The sequence below is a fragment of the Sapajus apella genome, unplaced genomic scaffold (assembly GCF_009761245.1).
Source record: "Sapajus apella isolate SASKATOON/1434 unplaced genomic scaffold, GSC_monkey_1.0 scaffold21, whole genome shotgun sequence".
Lineage (NCBI taxonomy): Eukaryota > Metazoa > Chordata > Mammalia > Primates > Cebidae > Sapajus > Sapajus apella.
Window position 1 is genome coordinate 4,402,783 of NW_022436961.1, and position 27,788 is coordinate 4,430,570.

Sequence of the window (27,788 nt, forward strand, 5' to 3'; positions counted from 1 at the left end):
AATTTGGGGCTTAGTTTTATCTTGTTTTTCTATCTCCTTCAGGTAAACTGAAGTTATTTGAGATATGTCTTTTTTTTCAATGTAGGCATATATTGCTATGACCTTTTCTCTTAATATTGCTTTTCCTGCATCCATTTGTTTTAATATTTTTTGTTTATTTTTATTTTCATGTTTTCACTTGTGTCAAGGTATTTTCTAATTTCTGTTTTGATTTTTTCAGCCAATAATTATTAAAGTGTGTGAATTTTGATGTATATGTTAATATTTTAGTTTGCCTTATGCTATTTATTTTTAGCTTCATTCTATTATGTTCAGAAAAGACACTTGTTATTATTTCAATCTTTTTAAGATTTTTAGACTTGTTTTTTAACCTAATATTTGATCTATCTGGAGAAGATCCAGATGAACGTTAGAAGAAAGTGTATTCTTCCACTGTTCAATGAAATTCTTTATATGTTTGTTAGAACTATTTGGTTTATAGTACTATTAAAATATTCTGTTTTCTTATTAATCTTCTGTTTGGATGTTCTATTCATTTTTTAAAATAAGATATTAAAGTCTTCTATTGTTACAGTATTGGTGTCTGTTTTTTTATTTATGTGTTCTAATATTGTGTACATATTTATAAATTATCTTCTTCAGATATTGACCCTTTTATTGTTATAAAATGTCAGTTTTTCTCTTACAATGACTTATGTGTTAAAATCTATTTTCTTTGATATACTTATAAAAATCTCTGCCCTCTTTTGCTTATCATTCACATGGAATTTATTGTTCCATCTCTTTACTTTCACCCTATATGTGTACTTAAGTCTCAAGTGAGTTTCTTACAGATTTTATAAGAAATCTAGACTGCTTTGCATAGCATTATTTTTAGGTTTTTTTTTCTTTCCGCACTTAAAAAAAAAATCCATTCCACTATCTTCTGGACAGCAAGATTTCTCCTGAAAAAGCAAAAAGTCTGCTCACAGTCCTATGGAGTTTCTTTTGTGTGTGACAAGTTGCTACTTTTTTGTAGTTTACAAAATCATCTTTGTTTTTGATCCTCAATGTTTTATTAAAATAGGTCTAGGTGTGAATATCTTTCACTTTCCTAAGTAGAGAGTGACCCAAATCTCTCTATCAGCTTTAGCGAGTCTAGTTTTGCATCCTCCAAGGATATAGATCTCTATATTGTTTCTAATTACTCACAATGGTAATTTTTCCATATAATGTTGCTTAATTGGCATGCTTGTGGAGAGAAGAAGTATCCCGGGGTTCCTGTTTCACAATCTGGCTGAATTTCAGTAATAATATTTTGAATGTTATTTAAATTCTTTTTAAAGTATAAATTATACATTTTCTGCTATTGTTTTACAATTTGTTGAGGCATTATACATTTTTTCAGCCACTTGTCCTCTATTTTGTAGGTTGGGTATATGTGATTGCATTCTCCTTAAATCTGGTGATCTTATCCACTGTCATCTGTACTTTAGACTATAGAGCTTATCCAGTGTTTCATTTTTTTGTTACATATTTCAATTAATAAACTTTCATTTGTTTCTTTTTTGGCTTCTATTTATTTCCTTAGAGTATATTTTATTTCGAGAGAATTGTAATCGTCCATTGATGCAATTTATATATTTCTTTCAAATATTTTTTGATATCCTATGACTCATGTTGGGATACTCCTGGTCCTTGGTATAATGACATTCAGTTACGGCTTGACATTAAGACTCTTGACTTATTTTAATGTTCTATTTTAGAAGGCAGTCATTCAGTTTGAGTTTAGTTTTATTGTAGTCCACTGTTGCAATAACAATTTTTCTTTTTTATGATTTACCATATTATTGGGTTGTGTTTCATTTTTCTGGCTGAGTTGGACCTTCTGCTTCCTCTTAGGTGGTTAAGCTAGAGGTATAAATGACACTTCTCTGGGCCAAGTAGTGTTTCTAGTTGAGGTGGGTGAGGAAGTGTTCATAGGGTCGAAAACATTTCTTCTCTATTTTCTCTGCTACTAGATTTCAGCCTGCTTGATTATATATGTACTGGTGACCCTGATATCAGAAGATACCTCCTAGCTGAATGATCTTTTTCTGCTTATAGTAGGGAGAATTGGGAAATAACTCACGAGGATTACTTTCTTTTCCTGGGTGCACAGCCAGAAACTATTGGGTCTGGATTACTCTCTACTACCAGAGAGAGGTTGGGAACTGGTTTGCCTTCTATCTCTTGGTGAGGGGCTTATAGATTCAGGTTCTGCTGGCACCATTGCAAGTGCCGGTGACTGCTGCTGTTGCTAGACGTGGAGCAGGATGTGGATCACCCCTGCCTGAGTTTGTTAGTCTTGATGGTGTGAGTGTTAACAGTCACATTGTTATAAATGTGTGTTGGGTAAAATTAATTGGTTCACCTGGGCTCTGATAACTGCTACCAGGGATAGATTTGGCCTACTAATGTCAGCAAGTGGGAGTAGAGATTATGCCTTGTTTTGAGAAAAAGTGTATGTTACTGATAAAAATGTTTGGGAGCTAATAACATAGCAGAAAAGAACTTAGAGGAAAAGATTGTAGATTGATATGGAAATTCAATACCTGAAAAATAATATTATAATAATGGTTAAATGTTAATGTTTCACAATATATAGGAAATAAAGATAAAAACTAGGACTTTGTTTCCAAATCATTTATGAATATATCTTTCTATATTCCCTTTTAGGGTCATTGCTTTTATCAAGGATATGCTGCAGACATTCCAAAATCAGCTGTGACACTAAGTACCTGTTCTGGACTCAGGTAATGGCATATTCCAGATATGTACGTTGAGATTATACATGATCCTTTAATTTCCAGAAACTTCTTGAAAGGTAGAGTAAATATAGAGAAATAGAAACTTTATTTTTTATTTTTATTTTATTTATTTTTTTTTTTTTGAGACGGAGTTTCACTCATGTTACCCAGGCTGGAGTGCAATGGCGCGATCTTGGCTCACCACAACCTCCGCCTCCTGGGTTCAGGCAATTCTGCATCAGCCTCCTGAGTAGCTGGGATTACAGGCACGCACCACAGAAACATTATTTTTTAAAATACTTTTCTTTTTTATCTATTCTTTTTATCTTTTTTTCTGTTCTCTTTTTCTCTATCCCAGGCTGGCAGTCACAAAATGCATTCCAATAAAATCTCTCACCAGCATAAACTGTATTCAAATTCATTAATGGAGAATCTATACTAATAACATTTTTAGCCGGGCATGGTGACTCACACCTGTAATCCTAGCACTTTGGGAGGTCGAGGTGGGTGGATCACCTGAGGTCAGGCGTTCAAGACTAATAACATTTTTATTTCTTTTTTGTATTTGAATATCTAGAGGATTATTTCAGTTAGATAATATCAGCTATGGTATTGAACCATTGGAATCTTCACCTACATATGAGCATGTAGTTTATCAAGTAAAAAATGATGCTATTGGTCATTACTCCTTTCAAGAAAATTACCCAGTGGCCCAATATATAGATCAGTCGTACCGGATTCTTGTGAAACCAGACGTGAGTATTCTCATTTATGATTTCTTCATTTGTCTTACTGTTGATAAACTTATTCACAGTGGAATTTTGAAATTTGATGCATTTGGAGAACAAATTTATGCTGGTTTTCATGGTTTTTATTAAAAACTTCAGTTGTAGGGTATTTGTTTAAAACATATATTTGTTTATTCAGATAGTATTTAGAAAATGTAATTGATATAAATATATGTAATTCTAAAGCATCGTAACGTTTCCCTAATTACAGGAATTTTTATACAAGTATCGTTATTTTTATATTGATTTTGCATCTTACTAATAAAATTGTTACCAATTTGATCAAATTGCTTTATAAGTTTTTTGGACTTGAATTTTTTTTTATTTTAAAGTGTTATTTTGATAGAAAATATAAAAGAGAAAAGGAGGCAATACACTAGAAATTGTGTGAAACCTTATTGTTTAAAGATGATGCTCTTAATATTTTGATGGAACTGTTCCAATTGTGCTAAATACCAATTTATAAATTGTGATGGTATATACATTACTCAATAATCATATGTTTATACTTAATATGGACACATTTTATTGAATGTAAACCTCAATAAAGTTAATATAAAAAAGTAAAAGAACAAAAATAATAAGAAAATAAGGGCAACATTTGGAGAAATGTATATGGAAGTTAGTTTACATTGAAGACTGATGAGGGAGTGGTGTGCTACAGAGTACATAGGAATGTTAAAAAGAGGAAGAAAATATGGGATTCTTCCTCATTTCAATGACTTTTTGACAATTCTAATTATCAATAACATAAAATAAAATGCTTTTGATTTTCTTGTAAAATTTGTATTTGGAATCCTACCTGCTAAGTGAGCGCTCATCCTTTTATGTTATTACTTATATCTATATTTGTGTATCTGTGTTCATATATCTATCATCTATCTACATACAGATAGATGGTAGCTACATGGATGGATAGTCTATATCTCACCTGTGAGTGTGTGTATATATGTATTGCACATGACAACTGCAATGTAAAAATTTTGAAATTATTTAATTCACGTCCTCTATTTCACAGATAAATTCAGGTGCCATGCTATTGAAAAGAACTCTGAAAGTACAAATCATTATGGATAAAGCCATGGTATGCAATATCAGTATGTTTATTATATTTTTATTTTGTTGAAATTTAGAGGGAATATGAATAAAAAACTCTCAACATTTTCAATGCACGTGTACATAATGTACATATGTATATATATGTATATAATTGTACTTTAGGTTCTGGGGAACATGTGCAGATCATGCAGAATTGTTGCATAGGTACATACATGGCAAGGTGGTTTGCTGCCTCCATACCCCCATCACCTATACCTGGCATTTCTCCCCATGTTATCTCTCCCCAACCTCCCCATCCTCTGCTGTCCCTCCTCTAGCGCCCAACAACAGACCCAGTGTGTGATGCTCCTCTCCCTGTGTCCATGTGTTCTCATTGTTCAACACCCGTCTATGAGTGAAAACATGTGGTGTTTGATTTTCTATTCTTGTGTCAGTTTTCTGAGAATGATGGTTTCCAGATTCATCCATGTCCCTACAAAGGACACAAACTCATTGTTTTTTATGGCTGCTTAGTATTCCATGGTGTATATGTGCCACATTTTCCTTGTCCAGTCTATCATTGATAGACATTGAAAATGTTTTTTTCAGTGTAGCCAGCTTCATCAATTATCTTAGCTAGATCTTTGAAATAACCTGCTACAACTTCTGTATTAGCACTTGCTACTTCACCTTGCACTTACACTTTTATAAAGATGGCCTCTGTCCTTAAATTTCTCGAAATCAATCTCTGCTAGCTTCACTCTCTTCCACAGCTTACTTACCTTTCTCAGCCTTCATGGACTGGAAGAAAAGTCAGGGCTTCCTCTGGATTAGGCTTAGACTTAACAGATGTTATGGCTGGTTTAATGTTTTATCCAGACCACTAACACTTTCTTCATATCAGCAATAAGGCTGTTTTACTTTCTTATCATTCACATATTCACTAGAGTAGCACTTTTAGCTTTCTTCAAGAGATTTTCCTTTGCATTCACAACTTGACTAATCATTTGTCGAGAGGTCTAGATCTTCCTCAGTTTTGAACCTGTCTTCCTCACTAAGCTTAATCATTTCTAGCTTTCAATTTAAAGTGAGAGGCATGTGATTCTTCCTTTCACCTGAACACTTAGAAGCCATTGTAAGGTCATTAATTTGTCTAATTTCAATATTTAATTATCTCAGAGAATAAAGAAGCCTGAGGAGAGGGAAAGAGATGAGGGAATGGCTGGTCAGTGGAGCAGTCAGAAACTACATGGCATATATAGATTAAATTTGTCCTCTTATGTGGGCACAGTTCATGGCATCTGAAAACAATTATAGTAGTAACATTGATAATCACTAGTGATAGTAATAATATCAATAATAAAGCTTGAAATATTGCAAGAGTTACTAAATGTAACAGGAAGACATGAATTGAGCATGTTATTGGAAAAAATAATGCCAATAGACTTACTTGATTCAGGATTACCACAAATTTTCAATTTGTAAAAAATGCAATATCTGCAAAATGCAATAAAGTGAAGCACAATAAAACATTTTATTAGAATGAAGACAAACGATGACAGTATACTATAGTAGAAAAAGTAGACTTAGTAGTTTATTTAGTTGTGGATTTGAGACTTGAATTTTATCTGTAAACAGTTTTGGCAAAACAAATCTTAAATATGACACTAAGAGCATGACCAATAAAAAAAAATAGATAATTTGGATTTCATAAAAATAAGACTCGATGCAGTGCCTCTCACCTGTAATCCCAGCACTTTAGGAGGCCAAGGAGGGCAGATCACCTGAGGTTGGGAGTCCAAGACCAGCCTCGCCAATATGGTGAAACCCCATCTCTACTAAAAATATGAAAAATTAGCAAGGCATGGTGGTGGGAACTCATATCCAGGAATACAGGCGCCTGCCACCATGCCCTGGTAACCAATAGATTACTCACTCTTCATACCTCAATACTTTGAATTTCTACATCTGTAAAGAGGAAGATGATCACAATTATCTCATTTTAATATCATTGATTACTTTATAAATTTTAGGCTGATGTTTAAAACTTGGTGAGCATGAGATGTATCTTAATTCTATTTAGGGCCTTTTCAATTGACCACCAAATTATTTTTACATTTATATTTAAATCCACTTAAAATGTGGTAGTTAGTTATTTTTACTAGTAATTAAGAAACAAAATTTGTCTTTCAGTATGATTATATGGGCTCTGCTGTGGCAGTTGCAGTTGACAAAGTTTTTCAAATCTTTGGTCTTATCAACACTGTAAGTATTTGTATTTTATATTTAAGTAAGCAATATGACATTGTGTGTGTACACATATATAGCATTTACATTTCAATAAAAAGTAAAAATGTAAATGTACTCTAACCAGCTAGTTTTATCCACCAATTATTTTATCTTCAAAAAATATTAAATTCAATATATTAGCATTAGATATTGAGATGTAATGCCATCTTTATGGTTACCTAAAACTGTAAAACATGTATCTTCTGTTCTCAGATGTTTTCCCAGCTTAATATGACAGTTATGCTGTCTTCCTTGGAGATCTGGTCAGATCAAGATAAGATTTCAACAAGTGGTCATGCTGATGAATTACTACAGCGATTTTTGTCTTGGAAACAAAAATTTTTGTCTCAAAGGTCTTATGATATGACATATTTATTAGTGTAAGTACTTTATTCATGTTTGGAAAAGCTTTATCAAATTGTTTGATATCTTAGCTATCAAAATTATATATACATTTTATATAACAATAATTATTAAAAATCTAGATGAAGCTGGGTGCAGTGGCTCATGCCTGTAATCCCAGCACTTTGGGAGGCTGAGGTGGGCAGATCCCAAGGTAAAGAGTTTGAGACCAGCCTGACCAATATGATGAAACCCCATCTCTATTAAAAATACAAAAGCTAGCTAGGCGTGGTGGCAGGTGCCTGTAGTCCCAGCTACTGGGGAGGCTGAAGCAGAATTGCTTGAACCCGGGAGGTGGAGGTTGCATTGAGCCAAGATCACACCATTGCACTCCAGCCTAGGCAACAGAGTGAGACTCCCTCTCAAAACAAACAAATAAAAAAGATATACGAAGACTGTGTTGGCCAACTGCAAAATATAAGATTCTAAGAATCATGGAAGACACTAATTAAATCGCAGTAGCCTATAGTATACTGTTTACTTTTAGAAATGTAATGAGCTGAATAATGAGAAGTCTTGAGATAAAAACATGATACCTCTGTTTGTAAAGACCTTCTCACTAGTGAATAATTGAAACCGTCGCTTTCACATTACATAAATATAAATCAACTCATAGAATGCAATAATCTCATAGAATGCTTGTTATAATATGAAATATTAATAAATAACTGGAATAGACCACTTTATTCTCCCCATGGTTTCCTTCTGGTATTTTTATACTGACCTAAGATGCACCTATTTATCTATTTGGTTGGTATCTTTCTAAAGTCTTTATATATTTGCATTTTACTAACTTGATTATTTCATGTGCAAAAATCAAAAACACAATTTTAAAGACTTTAAGCAATTTGTGGAATATATCTATCAAAGTATTGCTATAAAGAATCTCTAGGATTGCAGAGCAATGTTAAGATATAGCTGTGTGAGGATAGTTTCTACACTCTACCTCTCTTTCTCTTAGTAAATCTGATGCATATTTTATCTCTTTCTCTCTCTTTTAATCCTACCTTTCTTCACACTTTTGGGGTTGGTTTTCTACATACAAATTATAGCAATAAACAATTTGACTTTTATATCACAAAATTAATTATATTCTTCCAGTGAGTAATAATTTTTTGAAAGAATAAGGCACTGCTAGGTTTTAGGCTGTGTATTAGATAATGTTAAACAACTTTTAAAACTTAACTTTATGTGAATGATAGGGGATACCCAACTCTTAATGACTAACAGCATAAGATATTGCATGTAATTTCTGTGTTTTGGGGAAATACCTTTATATAGAAATCCATCTCACAAAATATGAGTAAGTTATTGCTATTTTAAATTACACATATCCACAAGAAAAATTTCATTATTCAGTTACAGGAACCATTCTACTTATGTGGGAGCAACATATCATGGAATGGCATGTGATCCAAAGTTTGCAACCGGAGTTGCTCTGGTAATCTCGCACACCGTTTTGACAAATCTTTGAAAACTGTATTTTTAGATTTGAGAATTCAAATGTAATTTTTCAGGAGGTTTTTTATTGGAGTGGAAACAGATAACATAAAATTTATAACTCTAGCCATTTTCAAGTGTACAGTTTTGTAGTGTTAAGTATATTTTCATTGTTGTGAAACAAATCTCTGGAACATTTTTTCTTAAAAAATGGAAACTCTATCCCCCACTTGGAAACCACCATTTAACTTTCTGTTTCCATTAATTTGACAACCTCAGTTCCTCATATAAGTACAATCGTAAGGTATTTTCTTTCTGTAAGTGGTTTATTTCACTTAACATAATCTCTTCAATGTTAATCTATGTCGTAGCATGTGACAGAATTTCCATTCTTTTGTTGGCTGACATGTATTTCATTGTAAGTATATACACATTTTCTTTATCCTGTCATCTGACAATGGATGTCTAGGTTATTTCCACATCTTGGCTGCTGTATATAATGCTGAAATTAACATGGAAGCACATATATCTCCTAGATATTCTGATTTTATTACTTTTGGATTAATACCATTTTAACAGTCAGTTTATGTGGCTTATTACAAAATACCTTATACTGTGTAATTTTAGAGAAATTTATCCTTTATATTTGTGGAGGTTGCAAAGTCTGAGGGAAAGGGGCCACATCTGGTTAGTGCTTGTTGCTGATGAGGACATTGCAAGGTGACACAGGGCATCACATGGCAAGGGAGCCGAGCATGCTGGCTCAGGTCTCTGTTTTTCTTCTTATAAACCACAAGGCTCACTCTTATTGTAGCCCATTAATCCTTTAATCCATGAACAGATTCATCCTTTCATGAATTTCTCTAATTTTTCTAATTTTTTTAGTAATTAAGTAGTTTGAGGTTTTAGATTTAAGTCTTTATTTTTATTTGAATTTTGGAAATCATGAGAAATAAGAGTCCAGTTTGAGTTTTCTGTCTATGAATATCCAGTTTTCCCAGAACCATTTATTGAAGAGACTGTCTTTTCCCCAGTGTATGTTCTTGGTAACTTTGTCAAAAACGAATTCACTGTAGCTGCGTGGATTTGCCTCTGGGTTCTCTGTTCTGTTCCAATGGTCTATATGTCTGTTTTATGCCAGTATCATACTGTTTTGGTTACTGTAGCTGTGTAGCATAATTTGTAGTCAGGTAATGTGATTTCTCCAATTTTGTTATTTTGGCTTTGGCTATTCTGGAACTTTTGTGGTTCCATATACATTGTAGAATTTTTTTTTCTATTTCTGTGAAGCATGTCCTTGGTATTTTGACAGGGAATTGCATTGAATCTGCAGATTGCTTTGGGTAGTATGGGCATTTTAGCAATATTCTTCCAATCTGTAAATATGGAATACCTTTTCATTTTTTGTTTCCTCTTCAATTTCTTACATCAATGTTTTATAGTTTATAGTTTTCATTACTGAGATCTTTCACTTCTTCGGTTAATTTCTGGGCATTTAATTTTATTGGCAGCTACTGGAAATGCTATTATATTTTTAAATTTTCTTTTCCAGATTATTTTCTGTTGATACATAGAAATGCTACTGATTTTTGTGTGTAGATTTTGTACTCTACAAATTTACTGAATTTATCAATTCTAATAGTTTTTCATGGAGTCTTTAGGTTTTCTCAAATATAAGATTATATCATCTGCAAACACAGATAATTTGACTTTTCATTTTTCAATTCAGGTGCCCTTTATTTCTTGTCTGATTGTTCTAACTAGCACTTCCAGTACTATGTTGAATAACAGTGCTGAAAGTGGGCATCCTTTTGGTATTCCAGATCTTAGAAGAAAGACTTTCTGTTTTTCCCCAGTGAGATACTAGCTGTGGGTCTGTCATATATGGTTTTTATTATTTTGAGGCCTGGTTCTTCTATACCAAGTTTTTGAGTACTTTTATCATAAATAAATGTTGAATTTGATCAAAGGCTTTTTCAATACCAATCCAAATAATCATATGGTTTTTGTCCTTGGTTTTTATTGATATGATGTATCACATTGATTTCCCTGTGTTGAACCATCCTTGCATCCCAGGGATAAATCACGCTTGGTCATGATGAATGATCTTTTTAATGTACTGTTGAATCTAGTTTGCTAGTATTTTGTTGAGAAATTTTGTGTCAATATTCATCAGAAATATTGGCCTTCATTTTTCTTTTTTTGATGTGTCTGTTTGGTTTTGGTATCAGGGTAGTATTGGCCTCATGGAATGAGTTTGGTGGTATTCCTTTCTACTCTGTTTTTCAGAATTGTTTGAGTAATATTGGTATTAGTTCTTCTTAAATGTTTGGTCGAATTCAGCAGTGCAGGGATGAAGTCCTGGCCTTTTCACTTCAGGAAGATATTTTATTATAGTTTCCATCTGTTGTTATTGGTCTGTTCATGATTTTGATTTCTTCATGGTTCAATCTTGGTAGGTTACATGTTCCTAAGAATTTGTCCATTTCTTCTAGATTTTCATTTTATTGGCATATAGTTGCTCATAGTAGCCACCAATAATCCTTTGAATTTCTGTGATAACAGTGGTAATGTCTACTTTTTCCTCTCTGATTTTATTTATTTTGATCTTCTCTCTTATTTTTCTTAGTCTAGCTAAAGGTCTGTCAATAAGGTTAACTTTCCAAAAGACCAACTTCTTGTTTCTTTGATCTTTTATATTATTATCTTCATCCATCTTAATTTCTTCATTGGCCCACTATTCAGGAGCATATTGTTTGTCATATATGTGAACAGTTTCCAAAATTTCTCCTATTATTAATTTCTAGTTTTATTCCATTGTGGTCAGAGAAGGTGCTTGATGTTATTTCAATTTTTTGAATTTTTTAAGACTTGTTTTCTGACCTAATACATGATCTATCTTTGAGAATGATTCATCTGCTGAGGAAAACAATGTGTATTCTTCAGTCGCTGGATGAAATGTTCTGTAAATATATATTAGGTCCATTTGGCCTACAGTTCAGATTAAGTCTGATGCTTCCTTATTGATTTACTGTCTGGAAAATCTGTCCAATGCTGAAAGTGGGTATTAAATTATCCAGCTATTATTGCATTGGACCTATATCTCTCTTTTAATCTAATAATACTTTCTTCATATATCTGGTTGCTCCAGGGTTGGATGCATATATATTTTAAATTGTTATATATTCTTTTGATGAATTGACCCCTTTGTCATTATACAGTAACCTTCTTTGCCTCTTATTATTTTTGTCTAGAAATCTATTTTTCTCTAAGTATAACAACTTCTGCTCTTACTTGGTTTCTGTTGTCATGGAATATTGTTTTTCTAATATCCCTTCTATTTGTGTATTCATAGGTGAAGTAGTTTCACTGTAGTTTCTTGTGGTTAACAGATTATTGAGTTCTGTTTGGTTGTTGTTTTTTAAACCATTCAGCCACTTACTCCTGTCATTTTGTTATTTGTTTCTTGGTTGTTTTGTGGTCTTCCTTCCTTCTTTCATTCCTTCCTGTCTTCCTTTTAGTGAAGGTGATTTTTCTCTGGTAATAGGATTTAATTTTTCACTTTTTATTTGTTGTGTATCTGTCATATGTTTTTTGATTTGAGGTTACCATGAGGCTTGCAAATACTATTTATAACCCATTATTTTAACCTGATTACAACTTAATATTATTCCTAGATCCTGTAGGTGTGCTTCATTGTTTTTTATTATTTTTTCTTTTCTCTCCCTTGACTGTGTCTTTTCAAATAGCCTGTCTTCAAGCTCACTAATTCTTTCTTCTGTCTCGTCCATTCTGCTATTAAAAGTCTTTAATGCATTCCTGAGTGTACTAGTTCTATTTTTTAGCTCCAGAATTTCTGCTTGATTTTTTTAAATTATTTCGATCTCTTTGTTAAATTTATCTGATAGAATTCTGATTTCTTCTCTGTGTTATCTTGAATTTATTCGAGTTTTCTCAACAAAGCTATTTTGAATTCTCTATCTGAAAAGTCATGTATCTTTGTTTGTCCAGAATTGGTCCTTGGTGCCTTATTTATTTCATTTACTGAGGTCATGTTTTCCTGGGTGGTCTTGATACTTCTAGATGTTCGTCTGTGTCTAAACATTGAAGAGTTAGGTATTGATTGTAATCTTCTGAATCTTGGCTTATTTGTACCATTCCTTCTTGGGAAGGCTTTCCAGGTATTTTAAAAACCTTGGTGTTATAATTCAGGCTGTGTCTATCTGCTTTAAGGTGCACCCAAGCCTAGTAACACTGTAGTTTTGCAGATTCATGGAGGTACTGTCTTGATAGTCTCATACAAGGTCCAGAAGAATTCTCTGTATTACCAGGCAGAAACTCTTATTCTCTTTCCTGACTTTCTCTCAAATATACAGAATTTCTCTGTTTTGAGCCAGCTGGAGAAATGCAAGCACCCTTGTGGTCACCTCTACTAGGATTATGTGGGGTCACACCTAAAGCCAGCACAACCTTGGGTCTTGCCCAAGGTGTGTTGTAAACACTGTGACCACTCCTTGGCTACTGACTATATCTGCTCAAGGCCCTGGGGCTTTATAATCAGCAGCTGGCAATGCCAGCCAGGTTTGTGTCTTTTGCTTCAGGGTGGTGAGATCTCCCAGGTCCAGGAGGATCCATAGGTGAAATCCAGGAGCCAGGAACTAGAGTAAAAAACCTTAGAAATCCACCTGGTATTCTGTTGTACTGCAGCTGAGTTAGCACTCAAACCACAAGATGGCATTCTTCCTATTCTTCTCTCCCCTTTCCAAAGGCAGAGGAGTTCTGTTTGAACTCACCCCATTGCCATCACCAACACAGGCTCATGGAGAGCACTGCCAGACTACTGTTAATATTCCTTTAATGCCCAAGGGCACTTCAGTCAGCAGGTGGTGAATGCTGCCTGACAGGGAACACATCCTTCATGGACGGACTCTCCTCTGGCCTAGGGCAGGTCCAGAAATGTTTCCCAAGAGCCAAGTCCCAGAATCAGGGACCCTGACAACCTGCTTGGTGCTCTGCTGCCCTGTTGCTGAAGGGCTATGTAATGTGCAAGACCAAGTCTTTTTTACTTTTCCCTCCACTTTTCTCAAGTGAAGGAGTCTTGTCCTATTGCCACCACAGCTGAGAAAGTGCTGAGTTTTACCCAAAGCTAGCAAGTCTCACAGGTTCACCCAAGGCCCATGGCATACTCCCTGGGTATCACTGCTAGTTATTCAGGTCTCAAGGTCTCCTCAGTTAGAAAGTGATGAAGTTTTTCAGGACTAGGTCCATCACTTGAAGGCAGTGAGTTCCTTCTCGAAATGACATCCAGGGGCAAAGAACTGAAAAGGGGGCCTCAGGACTCTGACTGGTGCCCTGTCCTGCTGTGGTTAAGCTGGTATCCAAGATGTAAAATGAAGCCTACCCCACTCTCCTCTCCCCTCCTCAAGAAGAGGGAAGGAGTATCTTTTGGAGCTGTGAGCTCTGCAGACTGGGGTTGGGGTGAAGTGATGCCAGCACTCCCTTTGTCACACCAGCTGATATCTCAGTAGGCCATGTGCCCCTAGTTCACTGGCCCTGGGCTCAGTTCAGCATTAGGATTCACCTATGAATTGTAGTCCTTGGTGCCTAGACTGCCTTCCAAGTTTATTTAGGTCCCTTCGGTGCTTTCATCCATGGTGGTGAGGCTTGCTGGAACTCAAGGTCCAACCACTGGGATCAATAATTCCTCTCTTGACTAGAGCTGGTTTGAATATTCTCTCCATAGGTGGGTGTCAACTGAGTTTGACCCAGTTATGTTTTCTGCTATAAAAGTGCAGCACTGAGTTCAATGCTTCACAGTTGCTGTATTCTCCCCTTCCCCAGCACAAAGAAATGCTCTCTGCACCATGCCACTGCTGCCAGGGGATTGGGGAAGTTTGGTGTCTGTGGTTTTTCTACCTCTTCAGTACCTCTTTTAGTTACCTGATATTAAAACCAGAGGCCGGGTGCGGTGTCTCACGCGTGTAATCCCAGCACTTTGGAAAGCCGAGGCAGGCAGATCACCTGAGCAACTTGGCCACATGGTAAGTTGCAACTTGGCCACAAGGTAAAATCAAGATCAAGAGCAACTTGGCCACATGGTAAAATCCTGTCTCTGCTAAAAGTAAAAAAAATTAACCAGGCATGATGGTGCTGGCCTGTAATCCCAGCTACTCAGAAGGCTGAAGGAGGTGAATCACTTAAACCCAGGAGTTGGAGGTTGTGGTGAGCAGAGATAGTGCCATTACACTCCAGCCTGGGTGACAAGAGTGAGATTCGATCTCAAAAAAATGAATTAATAAACCAGGTACTGTATTGTGCTCACCTGATATTTTGTTCTTATAAAGGCACTTTTTTTGTGTCAATAGTTCTCAAATTGCTGTCTGTGGTAGGGGTCAGGGACAGAAGGAAAGATCCTGAGTGGAGCTTTCTATTCTGCCATTTTGTTCCATCCTGTTCCCCAGTTACAGATTTTTTTTAATTATTTTATTTTTTAGTTTCTATCTCCTTGTTTGTCTGTGTGTGTGTGTGTGTGTGTGTGTGTGTGTGTGTATGTAATATATAATAATAATGGATATGCATATGTAATTTATCCCATATATGCATGGCTGATTTATCATATGAATATAAAATAATGTCCTCAATTATATTAATAGGCTGAAAAAGAAAAAATATATAATTATGGTAGTAGACTCAGAGAAAACAAATCCAAGACTATTTATAATAAACACTCTTGACAAACTAAAAATACAAGGGAACTTATATAACTTAAAGAGATCATCAAAAAAAAAACCAGGAAACAACATACTCATTTTGAGAAAATAATACATTACTACTTAGATCAGGAAAAAGACAAGAAAGGAGCTTACCAGTCAAGGTCAACATCGTACACTAAAAACACCAAATTCTGTGAGACTAACAGGAATTGTCATTTATTGTTGACTGAATGCAAATAATATAGCCACTTTGATAACAGTTTTACAATTTCTTAAAATACTCAGATTACCGTTGCCATATGATCCAGCAATCATCCTCCTTGATATTTATCTAAATAAGTTAAAAAGTTGTATGCACCAAAAAATTAATTTAAAAACGCACATAAGTGTTTTTAGCTTTATTTATAATTGCCACAGATTGGAAGTAACTAAGATATCCTTTAACAGGTGAATGGATAAGCAGACTTTAGAACATCCATGCAATGGAATACTATCCAGTGATTTAAATAATGAGCTATTAAGCCACAATAAGATGTGGAAAAACCTTAAATTTGTGGTGAGAGAAACCCTTATAAGAAGACTAAATGTGGTATCAGTTTCACTGTACGATGTTCAGAAAAGGAAAATATATAATGAAAAGGTTTCTGGATGTTTGTGAAATGCTATTTGCAAGATATTATATTATCCTGCTTTAAAAAATTGTTCTTCTCAAATTATTTCTGATGTCAAAACTGATTGCCAGTTTAACTCTCCAAAATCTGTGTATCTTTTCCAAGTGTCCTTTTGAGAAATATCGTAGTTACTAAAATAATACTTCTCAGAATGTTCTCTGAAATTTGCTGGAATTAATTCAATAGTATATCATAAAAATATATGATTGAATTATTCTTATTTTCAGTCAATGCCATTTTGATTAAAAATATTATCACCTAAAAGGAATAAAAAAATTGTACCTATCTTTATTTCTAAGTAAATAATTAGAAATAATTATTTCTAAGTAAATAAATTGTAGTTTTTAAAATTTGCCTTTGCATTCATGTCGTATAGCCAGAAACATTTGACAGGATCAAAGGAGTAAAAAAATAAATTTAAAAAACTTAGACAGTAAATCTGGGTTTTTGTTTGTTTCTATTTAGTATCCAAAGAAAATCACTTTAGAGGCCTTTTCGGTTGTTATGGCACAGTTGCTTGGAATTAATCTGGGATTGACATATGATGACATCTACAATTGTTACTGTCCAGGAACTACGTGCATAATGAACCCTGATGCAATGTAAGGAGCTGTTTTTATCAACTCTATGTTTTCTCTTAACAAATATTTCTAGGATTCCTTGATGTATAACCTCTTGGAATATGATTTAAGAAATTTTATTAGATACAAATGTGCTTATTTAAGACATTAAAGAAAAGACAGAAGGTTGTAGAAAATGTGCTTAATAGTTCTACATTCAATGATATATGGAGGGAAAGTGGATGCTAATGATATACCTTACAGCAGTCCAGTTGGATTTATTGAAAAACTGTTCAGCGTCATCAAGTGAAATAGTACTTAGGTACTAAGAAGTTTGAAAAGCAATTAAACTAAGAAGACATGAGAACTAAAGAGACATGGGAATTTTGCAATGCTTGATTCTAAACTGGATTATTTTGCTATAAAATGCTAGGATTGTGATGTTTGGGGAAATCTGAATGGAGTCTGAGGATTAAATATCAATAACATATTATTTCATGATTTTGAAAGGTCTAGTGTGCTGATATAGAATAACTCGTTTCTTTCTAAGAACTGCATAGATGTATGTAGTGTTTGCAGAACATAGTGTTGACCTCTCAGAAAACAAAATTTACTTTTTTGGCTATATTTGCATTATTTCTTTAAGTTTGAGATTATTATTAAATTACACAAAAACTCTTTAAGCAGTATACTTAAATGTTTAGAAACACAAAAAGCAAAACAAAATAAAAGGAATCTAGAGTTTGTACAATTTATATACCTCAGAATTGGGATAACTTTTTGATTAATTTTAACAAAGAATAAATAAATATGATTTTTTTATTAACATAATCAACCATTTTTTATTCCTTAATGTTGACCGTAATAGAATATACTCAAATGGAGCTTATTGTCTGCCAAATGTTATTAAATGTGTTGCCATTTGAACTTTCTTTACTCTCTCATATGAAATTACAATAGAAAATAATTTATTTTTTGTTTACCATCTGTATTAAAAATAAAAACACTCTTTTCTCCTTTGGGATCTTCTCTAAGTGAAGTAGTTCAGAGTTCATAGCACTTTACTGAAAAGTATTATTTTGATTCTTTTAATCCATTTATCTAAGAAGTACAATTTAATTTTAGACAATCCAATGGTATGAAGTTTTTTAGCAGTTGCAGCATGGATGGATTTAAACAGATAGTTCTGCAGCCTGAACGTAAATGTTTTCAGGATAAAACAATTTCAAAAATGACTTACCAAGGAAAAGCTTCAACTTGTGGTAATGGAATTTTGGAAGCTACAGAGCAGTGTGATTGTGGCAATCCAGAGGTTAGTTGCAAAATTTACAGATTATCCTAAGATTTGTTCTTTTATTATGTTTTGTGTTCTTTTTTTATGGAGTCTATAGATATAGATGTGATGTAAATGAGGAAATTTTTAAAAATGTATTTACAATTTTGTCAAGTATAAGATAGGGGATATGGGGCATGCAATAACTGACTCATCCTAAATTTAAAATGTTTCGAGTCTAAACCCTGGGTGGGTTTGTATCATTTTGTAAACATTAGTAGCAGTATCACTTTTTAGTATCATATACATCAGTAGCATCAATAATATCATCATCATCTAATAATCCTTTAAATTCCATCAAAGTGACTACATTGGCTGGCTAATTTATTAAATGTGTGTTTTAATTTATTTTCTTATCTCCCGGTTTTAGTCCTTGCATTGATGTCAACTTGCTTCCAAAGAATTAAGCTAATCATAGTCTTTGGTTCATTGTCACTTATAATAATGTATACAATTCAATAATGATACATCCATGGCCCAACTATTTTTAATTTTTCACCTTTTTCTTTATCCAAAAAGTAAATTCTATCCATATGTTTTATTTAACAATATCATTATACTTTGACCATAGCTTTGAATTTTAGACAGTTTTAAAAATGTACAATAATCTTCTGGGACTGTTTTTTCATCCCCTATATTACTGACGATGTCCATGTAATTTTGTGTGACTGTAGCTCATTTATTCACTTTTTGTGTAATAATTTATTATGTATGGAAATATACAATCACTTATTTTTTCTATTTGTGAGCAGCTGGCGTGTTCATAGGTTTTTTTCCCCACCCATTCTGAAGAGTTTTATTATGTCTTGTACTTAACTCTTGATGTACATAAGAGTCTGCTGGCTACATACTTAGATGTGAAATTTCTGGGTTACCAAGTGGATGGATAATGCCTTAGCAATGGGAAATTTATTTCAAAAATAAATGTGCTGATTAATATCCAATGGCTGTTATACTGTATAACAGATTGTTTATTTTATACCTTATTTAGCACATAGTATTGCCAGACTTTGTCATTTTTGTCAATGTATTTGTTAAAATATTATCTCTTTGTGGTTTCAATTAGACTTTCCTTAATTGTTAGTAAAATTGATTATATCTTCATAGTTTTACTAACCCTATAAGTTTTCTTTACTGTGAAATGGCTGTTCTTTCCTGTGAAAGGTTTATTTGGTTTGTATTTTTATCTATTAAGTATTTTTTTTCCTTTTTTCCTTTTTTTTGTCGCGGAGTTTCCCTCTTGTCGCCCAGGCTTAAGTGCAGTGGCACGATCTCAGCTCACTGCAACTTCTGTCTCCTGGGTTCAAGCAATTCTCCTGCCTCAGCCTCCCAAGTAGATGAGATTACAGGTGCCTGTCACCACATCCGGCTACTTTTTGTGTTTTTAGTAGACAGGATTTCACTATGTTGGCCAGGCTAGTCTCGAACTCCTGGCCTCCGATGATCCGCTTGCCTCAGCCTCCCAAAGTGCTGGAATTACAGGTGTGAGCCACCTCATCCAGCCTGTCATTTTTATTTAGATATGGAATCAATTTGTAATTCACGTGTGTGTGTGTGCGTGTGTGTGTGTGTCTGTGTGTGTTTCACACCCATAAACATAATGATATAAAATTAAACATTCACAATTTATTTGAAGACTGTGCTTTCTTTATTAAATCATAACCTTGATCTTCAATCAAGTGAACATTTGTGAATGTTCTGCTTTTGCTCCTCTTGTACCAATAATACACCGTCTTGATAAATACACATTTCTTATTAAGTTATGGGATTTTGTATTACATACTCCTCACACTATTTTTCTGGTTCATAGTTGTCTTGCATATTTTGAAATCTTTGATTTTTATTGTAAATTTCTGACTTATTTTTCAATTAGTACCAAAAATAAAGAAGACTGATCTCCTGAAAGGAATTGCATTGAATCTTTAGATATATTTGAGGTGTACATCTCCATTTACATCTGATTTCTTTTTTCTCAGCAGCATTTTGTAGTGCAGAGAATAGATTTCCTGTGAGAAGAAATCTATTTATGAAACGTTCAAAGTAATAGCTAATGGTGTTTGCAAGGACGATTACTGAGTTGACAGGTCCAGCAAGCCATATAATTCAGAGGATTGACTATGGGCTTGAGCAAAATATGCAAGAGAGTCTTTCTTTTCCTTGACAGTGATAGAGACATCCATATATAAAAAGATGTGGCTAAAGGAAACTATATTAGTGTACAGAACTTTATCTTGGGCAGTGGCTGCCTACCTGTAACATCAAAAAGTCATGTACAGAGGGACATGGAGAGTGCAGCAGTGGGCTCTGGAGACTTGGGAAGGTGGGAGGGTGGAAGGAGTGTAAGGGACAAGAAAACACCTTCTGGGTACAATGTACTCTGTTTGGGTGATGAGTGTACTAGAAGCCCAGATGGAACCAAACTGCACTTGTACCCTCTAAATCTATAGAAATAAAAAATAAGATCCTTTTCAAAAAAAAAATTTCAAGTTAAGGTTTTCTTAGGAAAGCTTCGTTAAGGGGGTACCCATTACTTAGGTTAAGAGCAGTGGGGATAGCCTGGAGCAAGATGGTCACCAAAGCATTGAGAGTTGACAGGGCCAGCCCAAATGTCCCACAAGTGAGAGACAAGAGTTTAGTTTTTTCTCCTTCTACTCTTGACCCCCCAGGGTCGAAGGTGTTCCGTCTCCTCCTGCCATGGTTACTCTTGTTTCATGACCACATGATCAGATAATCAGTGTCTGTAGCAACCACTGTATCCTTTCTCCTTGCTCATGATACAAAACCAAACCGAATAGCTGGGTTCATCCCTAGGTAGTTTGGCAGTTTGTTTCTTGTATACTTTATGCCAGCTTAAAACGTCTCCTATTCGCTGATGTGTGGGCCCAAAGTCTCATCTATGATCTATGAACAAAAGACTGTGAGATCCGCAGTGGAAAGAAAGGATACTTTATTTAGAGGGAGAAGTAATCTGTGGATTGGGAAATGCTCTTTCAGGGAAAATCAAAACTGCACTTTCCACAAAAGGTGGTGGGAACTGATACATATCTTACAGAGTCAGCCTTACTTGCATATTTAAGCAGGGTTGGGGAAAATCTATGAATATTAGTGAGGGAAGTCAAGTGCCTGCACAGTGGATGAAAATATATGTAACATATATTCAATGTTCACTTTGGTGTAGGGTTTTAGCAGGAAAATGATGTGGCATTTGGTATTTTATATCAAAAAGAGCCAATAGGATGCAAAGATAGTTTGTGCACAGTCTCTGTAAATTTCTCAAAACTGTCTTGAGGTTGGTGGCTGTTTATCAATAAAGGACCAGTCCTCTGTCCAGTTGGAGTTATGGCAGGACTGAAAGGTGCAGGTCGGGGGTTTGGGGAGTGTTGACTGGCATTAGCAGTCTATCAAAATCAGTTGGGAAGTTTTGCGGTTGTAGTTGTTTCAGAAATGCTTTTCAGGCGCTTGTTTTTGCTTAATTACCAAAGAGAAATCTTAGAGCCATTAGTAATACTGAGCTATGTGACTGATCCTCCATTTTTTTTAGCAATGAGATTCTATTTTTTGCTAGGTCTCATTTTAGCCACAGGGAGTTCATTTTGTCTGTTTGTTGGAATATATATTCATTGTTTTCCCTGTTAGTTGAAACCTGCTGTAGGCAGCCTTGATGACCAATTTACATCATATCCCAGGCATGGCTACCTGTCCTGAGTATATCAAGTCCCTTGAAGGGACCCATGTGGCAGAAAGACTTATAGCTATGTGAATAACTTAGGCCAGGCAGGAGAAAAGGGTAGACAGGTTAAAAATATTTTGTTGGAGGTGGGAGAAAACTGCAATCTGGCAGGAAAATTATTAAAATGTTTTGCAGAGACATAGTAAACAAGCTTGTGGTTGGTACCTGTCAACGAAATGCTTAACAGACTCCAGTTACACAGGGAAGTTATAGGCATTAGGGTCACAGCTAAAACTCTGTTTATGGGAGATTGTAACACTTACTTTTAACTAGCATAGCTGTCTTTGTACATATACACATTCCTGCACAAGTGTTCTCCAGTCTGACAGGAAGCCTGCTAAATAGATAGAGGGGATCAGTAGTTTGTATATCTCGTAACTATTGAGCTAGTTTGGAAATTCTTTTCATAGGAACCTCCACTTTATCTGAGGTGTTGATGTAAGTATAACCATTTATGTGGGCCACTGTACAGACTCTTCTTTGTTTGGCTAGGAGAAAATTTAAGGCAATTCTAATATCTAGCATTACTTGAGCCAGGGAGTTCAGAGGCTGTTTGTTGAGCTCTAAGGCTTTTTGCAGTGTCATTAGCTGTCTAACCAATGGTAGTGGATATGTTTCTGAATTATAGCTCTAGTAACATAAACCCAAGCACTTAGAAGTAATAGTTCTAGAATGCTTCTACCTATATTATCTTTACATACTGTTAACATAGACCTTTTAGTTTTATAATAAAGAGAGAGAGTCTTTTCGTAAGCAAGACTGAACCTTTTATGTATAAGCTACTGAAGCAATGGTGTGCCCATCCCTACGCAGGCAGATCAGACCCTATGTCACATATAAACACAAAGCCTGTTGAAGGCACAAACCATGCCCTCAAGGGTGTGTTCACTAATGAATTTACTCATGGTAAAGGTTGACAGTATTGAATTGAATCATGAATCATTTGAATAGTAGGGACATATCTTTCTTTATTCAATCTAGACTATATTTATCTATCCAGTAATTTAAAGATTGGGGATGTCTAACAGTATAGAATGGGTTTCTAACATTAATAATATGGGACAAATTAAACCAAGGGGTGGTAATATTTGGATCTTGAGGCAACTGGACCCAGAGTCAACAGAGAAAGTGGTTGGTCCAGATAGGTGGTGATGTTCAGGATATGTAGGAAGTCAGTGACAAGTATTATCAGTGTCACATGTTTATCATGAATGAATTTGGGAAGTTGTTGGTGAATCTAACAATCTGATAGGTTTCTTTTGGTGGCAACACTTTAGGACAGCTTAGCCAAAGTGTTAACATGTCAGTCTATGTAGTGAGACAAAGTGAAAGTTATAAAGAAGACAGTAAAATTTACTTTGAACTGTTCTAATCAACACAACCATTCACAAAGCTCTGGAACAAAAAAAGTTTAACCAAGAAAAAGGCTTATGGTTTTGCAAAGGCTTATGACTTTGCAACTAAGTGTTGGAATACAGGAAACTATCTTACCATAGCGTAAGATATCCAGGATAGACAAGATTGTTAATGTTTTAGTAATAGAAATAGTTACAAAGTAATCATAAACAGTGGGCATGTTAATTTGAATAAGTAAGGCAAAGATAAGTGTTCTATTTTACGTTGGATAGTAACAATTGTGAAAACTCCTAAAGTGGTAAGAACAATGACTATTGTAAGGTAAATATAAACACTGATTCATCCAGGCCTCGAGTTTTATGAGAGGGCAGTCTACCTCAGTTGTCATCCTTTTCTTGGCATTGAGGCTTTAGTCAACCTAAGCTTAGTGTCAGATACTGATGCTGAATTCCAGTTCTCAGCTGAGTCTGGTGTCAGTTTTAGGTGAGTTATGCGTACTCAGGAGTTAACGACCTGTACCTTAGCAGCACGATGGGTTAGCCAAGAGTACTTGAAATGGACTTTTTTAGTGGGATTGGAGGGAGTCATTCAGCAGCATCTCTTCTGATATATAAAGTCTTTAGGCTGGACATGATGATATTGGAGTTCATCTCCTAATTGATGACTGTAAAGGGATTCACAATCATTTGTTAATCTTTAGAGCCTTCCTCTAGGATTTGGGAGTAGGTCAGAAGATCTCCTTGCATCTGAGTGGGGGAAAACATTTCTGGTGGGGATGGACTTTACCATTACCAAAACCAGAGAAAGAGCTTTAGGCTAGGGCAGATTGAAGCTGTTTTAGGCTAGGGCAGATTGAAGCTGTTTGTAATTTTAGCCAATTGAGTTTCATATTCTCTTGGTTAATTCCACAAGCTCAAAAAAAGATTAGGTGTGGTAAGCACTGCGGAAATGCTGTAGAATAGACCAAACATTACCAACTCGTTTTCATACTTGGTTAGTAAAACGAGCTTCCTGATCACTATGGAACTTGGTGGAAACTCCACAGGTAGGGATGATTTTCTCATGAAGCACTTTGGCTACTGACATCACTGTGGCTTATCTTCAAGGGAAAGCTTTGCCTGAGGAAAACTACAAATCTGTCATGACAAGTACATATTTGTATCACTGAGAAAGTGAAAGTTGGAATAAAGTCAAGTAGTCAGTTTTAGAAAAGCCCCTTTTGCAATGGGAATTTGCCTAGAATAGCCCTTAAGGACTTCCCTACATTGTATAAAGGGTGAATTTTGTTTAATGTATTAGCTTGAGAAGCAACCAAAGGAGAGTATCCCCCACAACACTGTTTACACCATTGAACACTTTGGGCAGAACTCTAATGGTGGCTTTACATATAAAAGTAAGAGTGACTCTTGGTAAATTTTCTAGAAGGACTGAATGTCTGTTAGGTTTAGCCCATAGTTGGGATCTGGGATTATAATGTTGTTTTGTCTAATTTTCCTTTAAGATCTGAGAACATTTTTTGAGGTATTTTTAGAAGAAACACGATGTAAGGATGGAGCCTGGATTAAGACAGGCATAACAAAAGAGGCAGTACTGTTTAAGGCTGCAGACTTTGCTATACGATCAGCTACGAGTTGTCTTTGCTATTTTTGGTATGTCTAAAGGAGTTGCCTTGAATTTTAATTATGGTCAGGGCCTTAGGAACTTGAATCGCATCAAGAAGTGACAAAAAAAAAAGTCTCTGTTTGATGAGCAGTCCAGAAGAGGTTAGAAATCCTATATTTCCAGAATATTCCAAAGTCATGAGCAATCCAAAAAGCATATCTGCTAACTGTGTAAATGTTTGCAGTTTTGTCCTTGGCTGACAGGCAAACTCGGGTAAGAGCATGTAATTCTGCCTGTTGGACAGAAGGCCTGATTCAGTAGTTTTTGTCAGGGAAACAACTGCAAACCTAGCCTGATAGAAGCCAGTAGGGTCTCTGAAAGAAGACCCATGAGTCTACTAGGCAAAATCAGGATTGGGTAAGGGCATTGTCTTTAAATTTATATGGGGTGAAAGAAGAGTGTAAAGGCAATGCAGTCATAACAAATCTGTTGAAGGCAAAAGAGGAGCAGAGTTAAGAAGATTATAATGGAAAATAAGTTAGGAAAGAAAAGTATTCCAGAGGCAGCCAATCGACTGGCTGAAAGACACTGGGTTTGGTGAGAAGTGAGAAGGGCTTTAACTGAGTGAGGAGCATAAACAGTAAGACGAAATCCCATTACTGTTTTCTCAGTGGCTTTTATAAGGATGGTGGTAGTGACAACTGCCTGTAAACATGATGGTAGCCCTGGATAGACACAGTCCAGTTTGGGATTCTAGTAACCAATGGGTAAATTGTTACTAGTCAACCTCCATATGGTTGACTTCAGACTTTCAAAACACTCCCCTCTTGCTCATGAAGGGAAAAAGGGAGGGCATAAATAGAGTGGCCCGAATTGGAAGAGGGGAGTGCTGTGTTGGGCAGAGGGCAGCTTATCTTTCAAAGACTTAAAGTCCTATTCACCATCAGTAGTCCAGGTAAGGGGGTCGGGAGAAGAGAAGTTAATCAGGGTATGTAAAGGTTGTGCCAGTAAAGAAAAATTAGTGTTATAAGCTCTGCAATAGTCCCTACATCCTAGAAATCTCCTAAGTTTTATCTTTTCATAGTGAGAATGGGTAAGAAAATTATGCCCTGAAGGCAGAAAGGGTTGATGTTGAGTCCAAAGGGGTCAGCAAATATCCAAGAGATTTAACTGAGTCTCAGCAAAACTGTAGTTTATCTTTAGAATCCTTACGCCCTTTAAGACATAGCTGGTAAAGTAAATGAGTATCAGTGAGACAGGTATTTCATAAGGGAGAACATAAAAGCAAATCACCAATGTATTACAATAGACTTAAGATATGTGAAACGGTTGTGTCTTTTAAGTCAGCCTGTAAGATCTGGGAAAAGTAGGTAGGGCTTTCAGTGCATCCTTGAGGGTGCACCGTTCAGGTGAACTGTTGGCCCTTCCATGTGAAGCTAAAAAGAGATGGACTCTCAAGGTCAACAGGGATGCTGTAAAAAAGTACTATAGAGATCAACAGCAGAAAAATATTGGGTGTTAGGATGTATACTGGATAACAGCGTATGTAGAACAGGCAAGACAGAATGCATGGGAATAAAACTTTGTGAATAGCTCTAAGATCCTGGTCAAGTCTCCATCCCTTTCCATTAGGCTTAAAGACAGGTAGAAGGGGTATGTTACAGGGACTGGTACAAGGGACTATAAGTTCCTTGAAAATTAAGTTATTGACAGTAGGTTCTATACCAGCTAAAGTGTCAGGGTGGAGGGGATATTACTTTACGTTTAGTAGAAGTTTGTTAGTATCTCTTTGTGTAGAAATGGGTGGTGCTGATTGGATCGGGCTGACATTGGTATTGATTTATTCCCAAAGGGCTTCAAACAGTTTCTTTAGAATCTGATGTACAGGATCAACTGGATGGCTGGAGACTAACATGGGGAATGCATGGCTGAGGTCAGAGGCTGGCGTCAGGCAAGGAAACCTTTAAAACAATGACTCCCTTAGGGGAAAAAAACAAAAACAAAAAAAACTCGGTGTTTTTCAAGAAAGTCCCTTCCTATTATACATATTGGGGCAAAAGGAACAAGTAAACAGCTGCAATGCCAGTAAGAGGCCCTATTTAGTAAGAAATTAGGTCAGACTTGAAGATAGTCATGGATTGGTTAGTGACTCAACCATTTGAGTAGCTTGGTCACTCTGGGTGGCTGGATTTTAAAAGGAGACAAGGTTAAGCGTAGATGCAGTATCTATTAGAGCTTGGACTATTTTGTGTTAATTTTTAAGATAAATCTCTCCCAGTTTATTGACTGAAAGGAGAAAAAAATCCACCATGTTTTCCGGGAGTACTTCTAGTTCTGATCAATAAGTATTTTCTTATTGTTTCTGCAGAAGGGGACTTCTTTACCTTATTGGAGTCCTTCTGAAGCCCTCATTTACATTTTTTGCAGTCTCATTTCAAATGGCCAGAAAAAGCAAATTATACCTTTTGCAGCAGATGAAGTTGATTTCTTCCTATTATATGGAGTTTGCTGATATGGGAGAGACTTCATAAGTTGTTGAATGTGCAAGGCCATGAGTTTCTCAATCTTTCTTGCCATTATAGTGCTTGGTGGCTTTAGCCTCTTTTTTCTTTTCTAGGATTTTAGAGAGGTGATTGGCCAAAGAATTTTTATCATAGGGTTTCTTAGAAGGCCAATTGCAATCATACTGCTTAACCAGGGTGCTAAGGGCTTTAACTTACTTGAGGGAAAGTGAGTTAAAAATATTTATAATATCGTCAGTTAGATCTTTGATACCAGCATTTTGTAGAAAGCCCTTTGAATCAGCTGGGCGTGGTGGCTCACGCCTGTAATCCCAGCACTTTGGGAGGCCGAAGTGGACAGATCACCTGAGATCAGGAGTTCCAGACCAGCCTGGCCAACATGGTGAAACCCAGTCTCTACTAAAAAATACAAAAAAAAAAAATTTAGCCAGGCATGGTGGTGGGCACCTGTAATCCCAGCTGTTAAGGAGGCTGAGGCTGGAGAACTGCTTTGAGCCCAGGAGGCAAAGGTTACAGTGAGCCTTTGTGTGCAGTCTCTCTCTAAGTTGCCTGAGACTGGCTTGAAGTTCGTGAATG

General features: G+C 35.5%; 1 protein-coding gene across 1 annotated transcript in view; it reads left to right on the top strand.

The window, feature by feature from the left end:
* LOC116558303 (A disintegrin and metallopeptidase domain 3-like) overlaps nucleotides 1-27,788 on the top strand; it is a 78,033-nt gene that overhangs the window by 22,924 nt on the left and 27,321 nt on the right. The window contains exons 6-12 of the mRNA XM_032288138.1: nucleotides 3,346-3,523; nucleotides 4,575-4,640; nucleotides 6,788-6,859; nucleotides 7,097-7,263; nucleotides 8,645-8,726; nucleotides 16,575-16,711; nucleotides 17,795-17,981. Coding sequence (XP_032144029.1) covers nucleotides 3,346-3,523; nucleotides 4,575-4,640; nucleotides 6,788-6,859; nucleotides 7,097-7,263; nucleotides 8,645-8,726; nucleotides 16,575-16,711; nucleotides 17,795-17,981 — 889 coding nt within the window. The remainder of the gene's footprint in view (nucleotides 1-3,345; nucleotides 3,524-4,574; nucleotides 4,641-6,787; nucleotides 6,860-7,096; nucleotides 7,264-8,644; nucleotides 8,727-16,574; nucleotides 16,712-17,794; nucleotides 17,982-27,788) is intronic.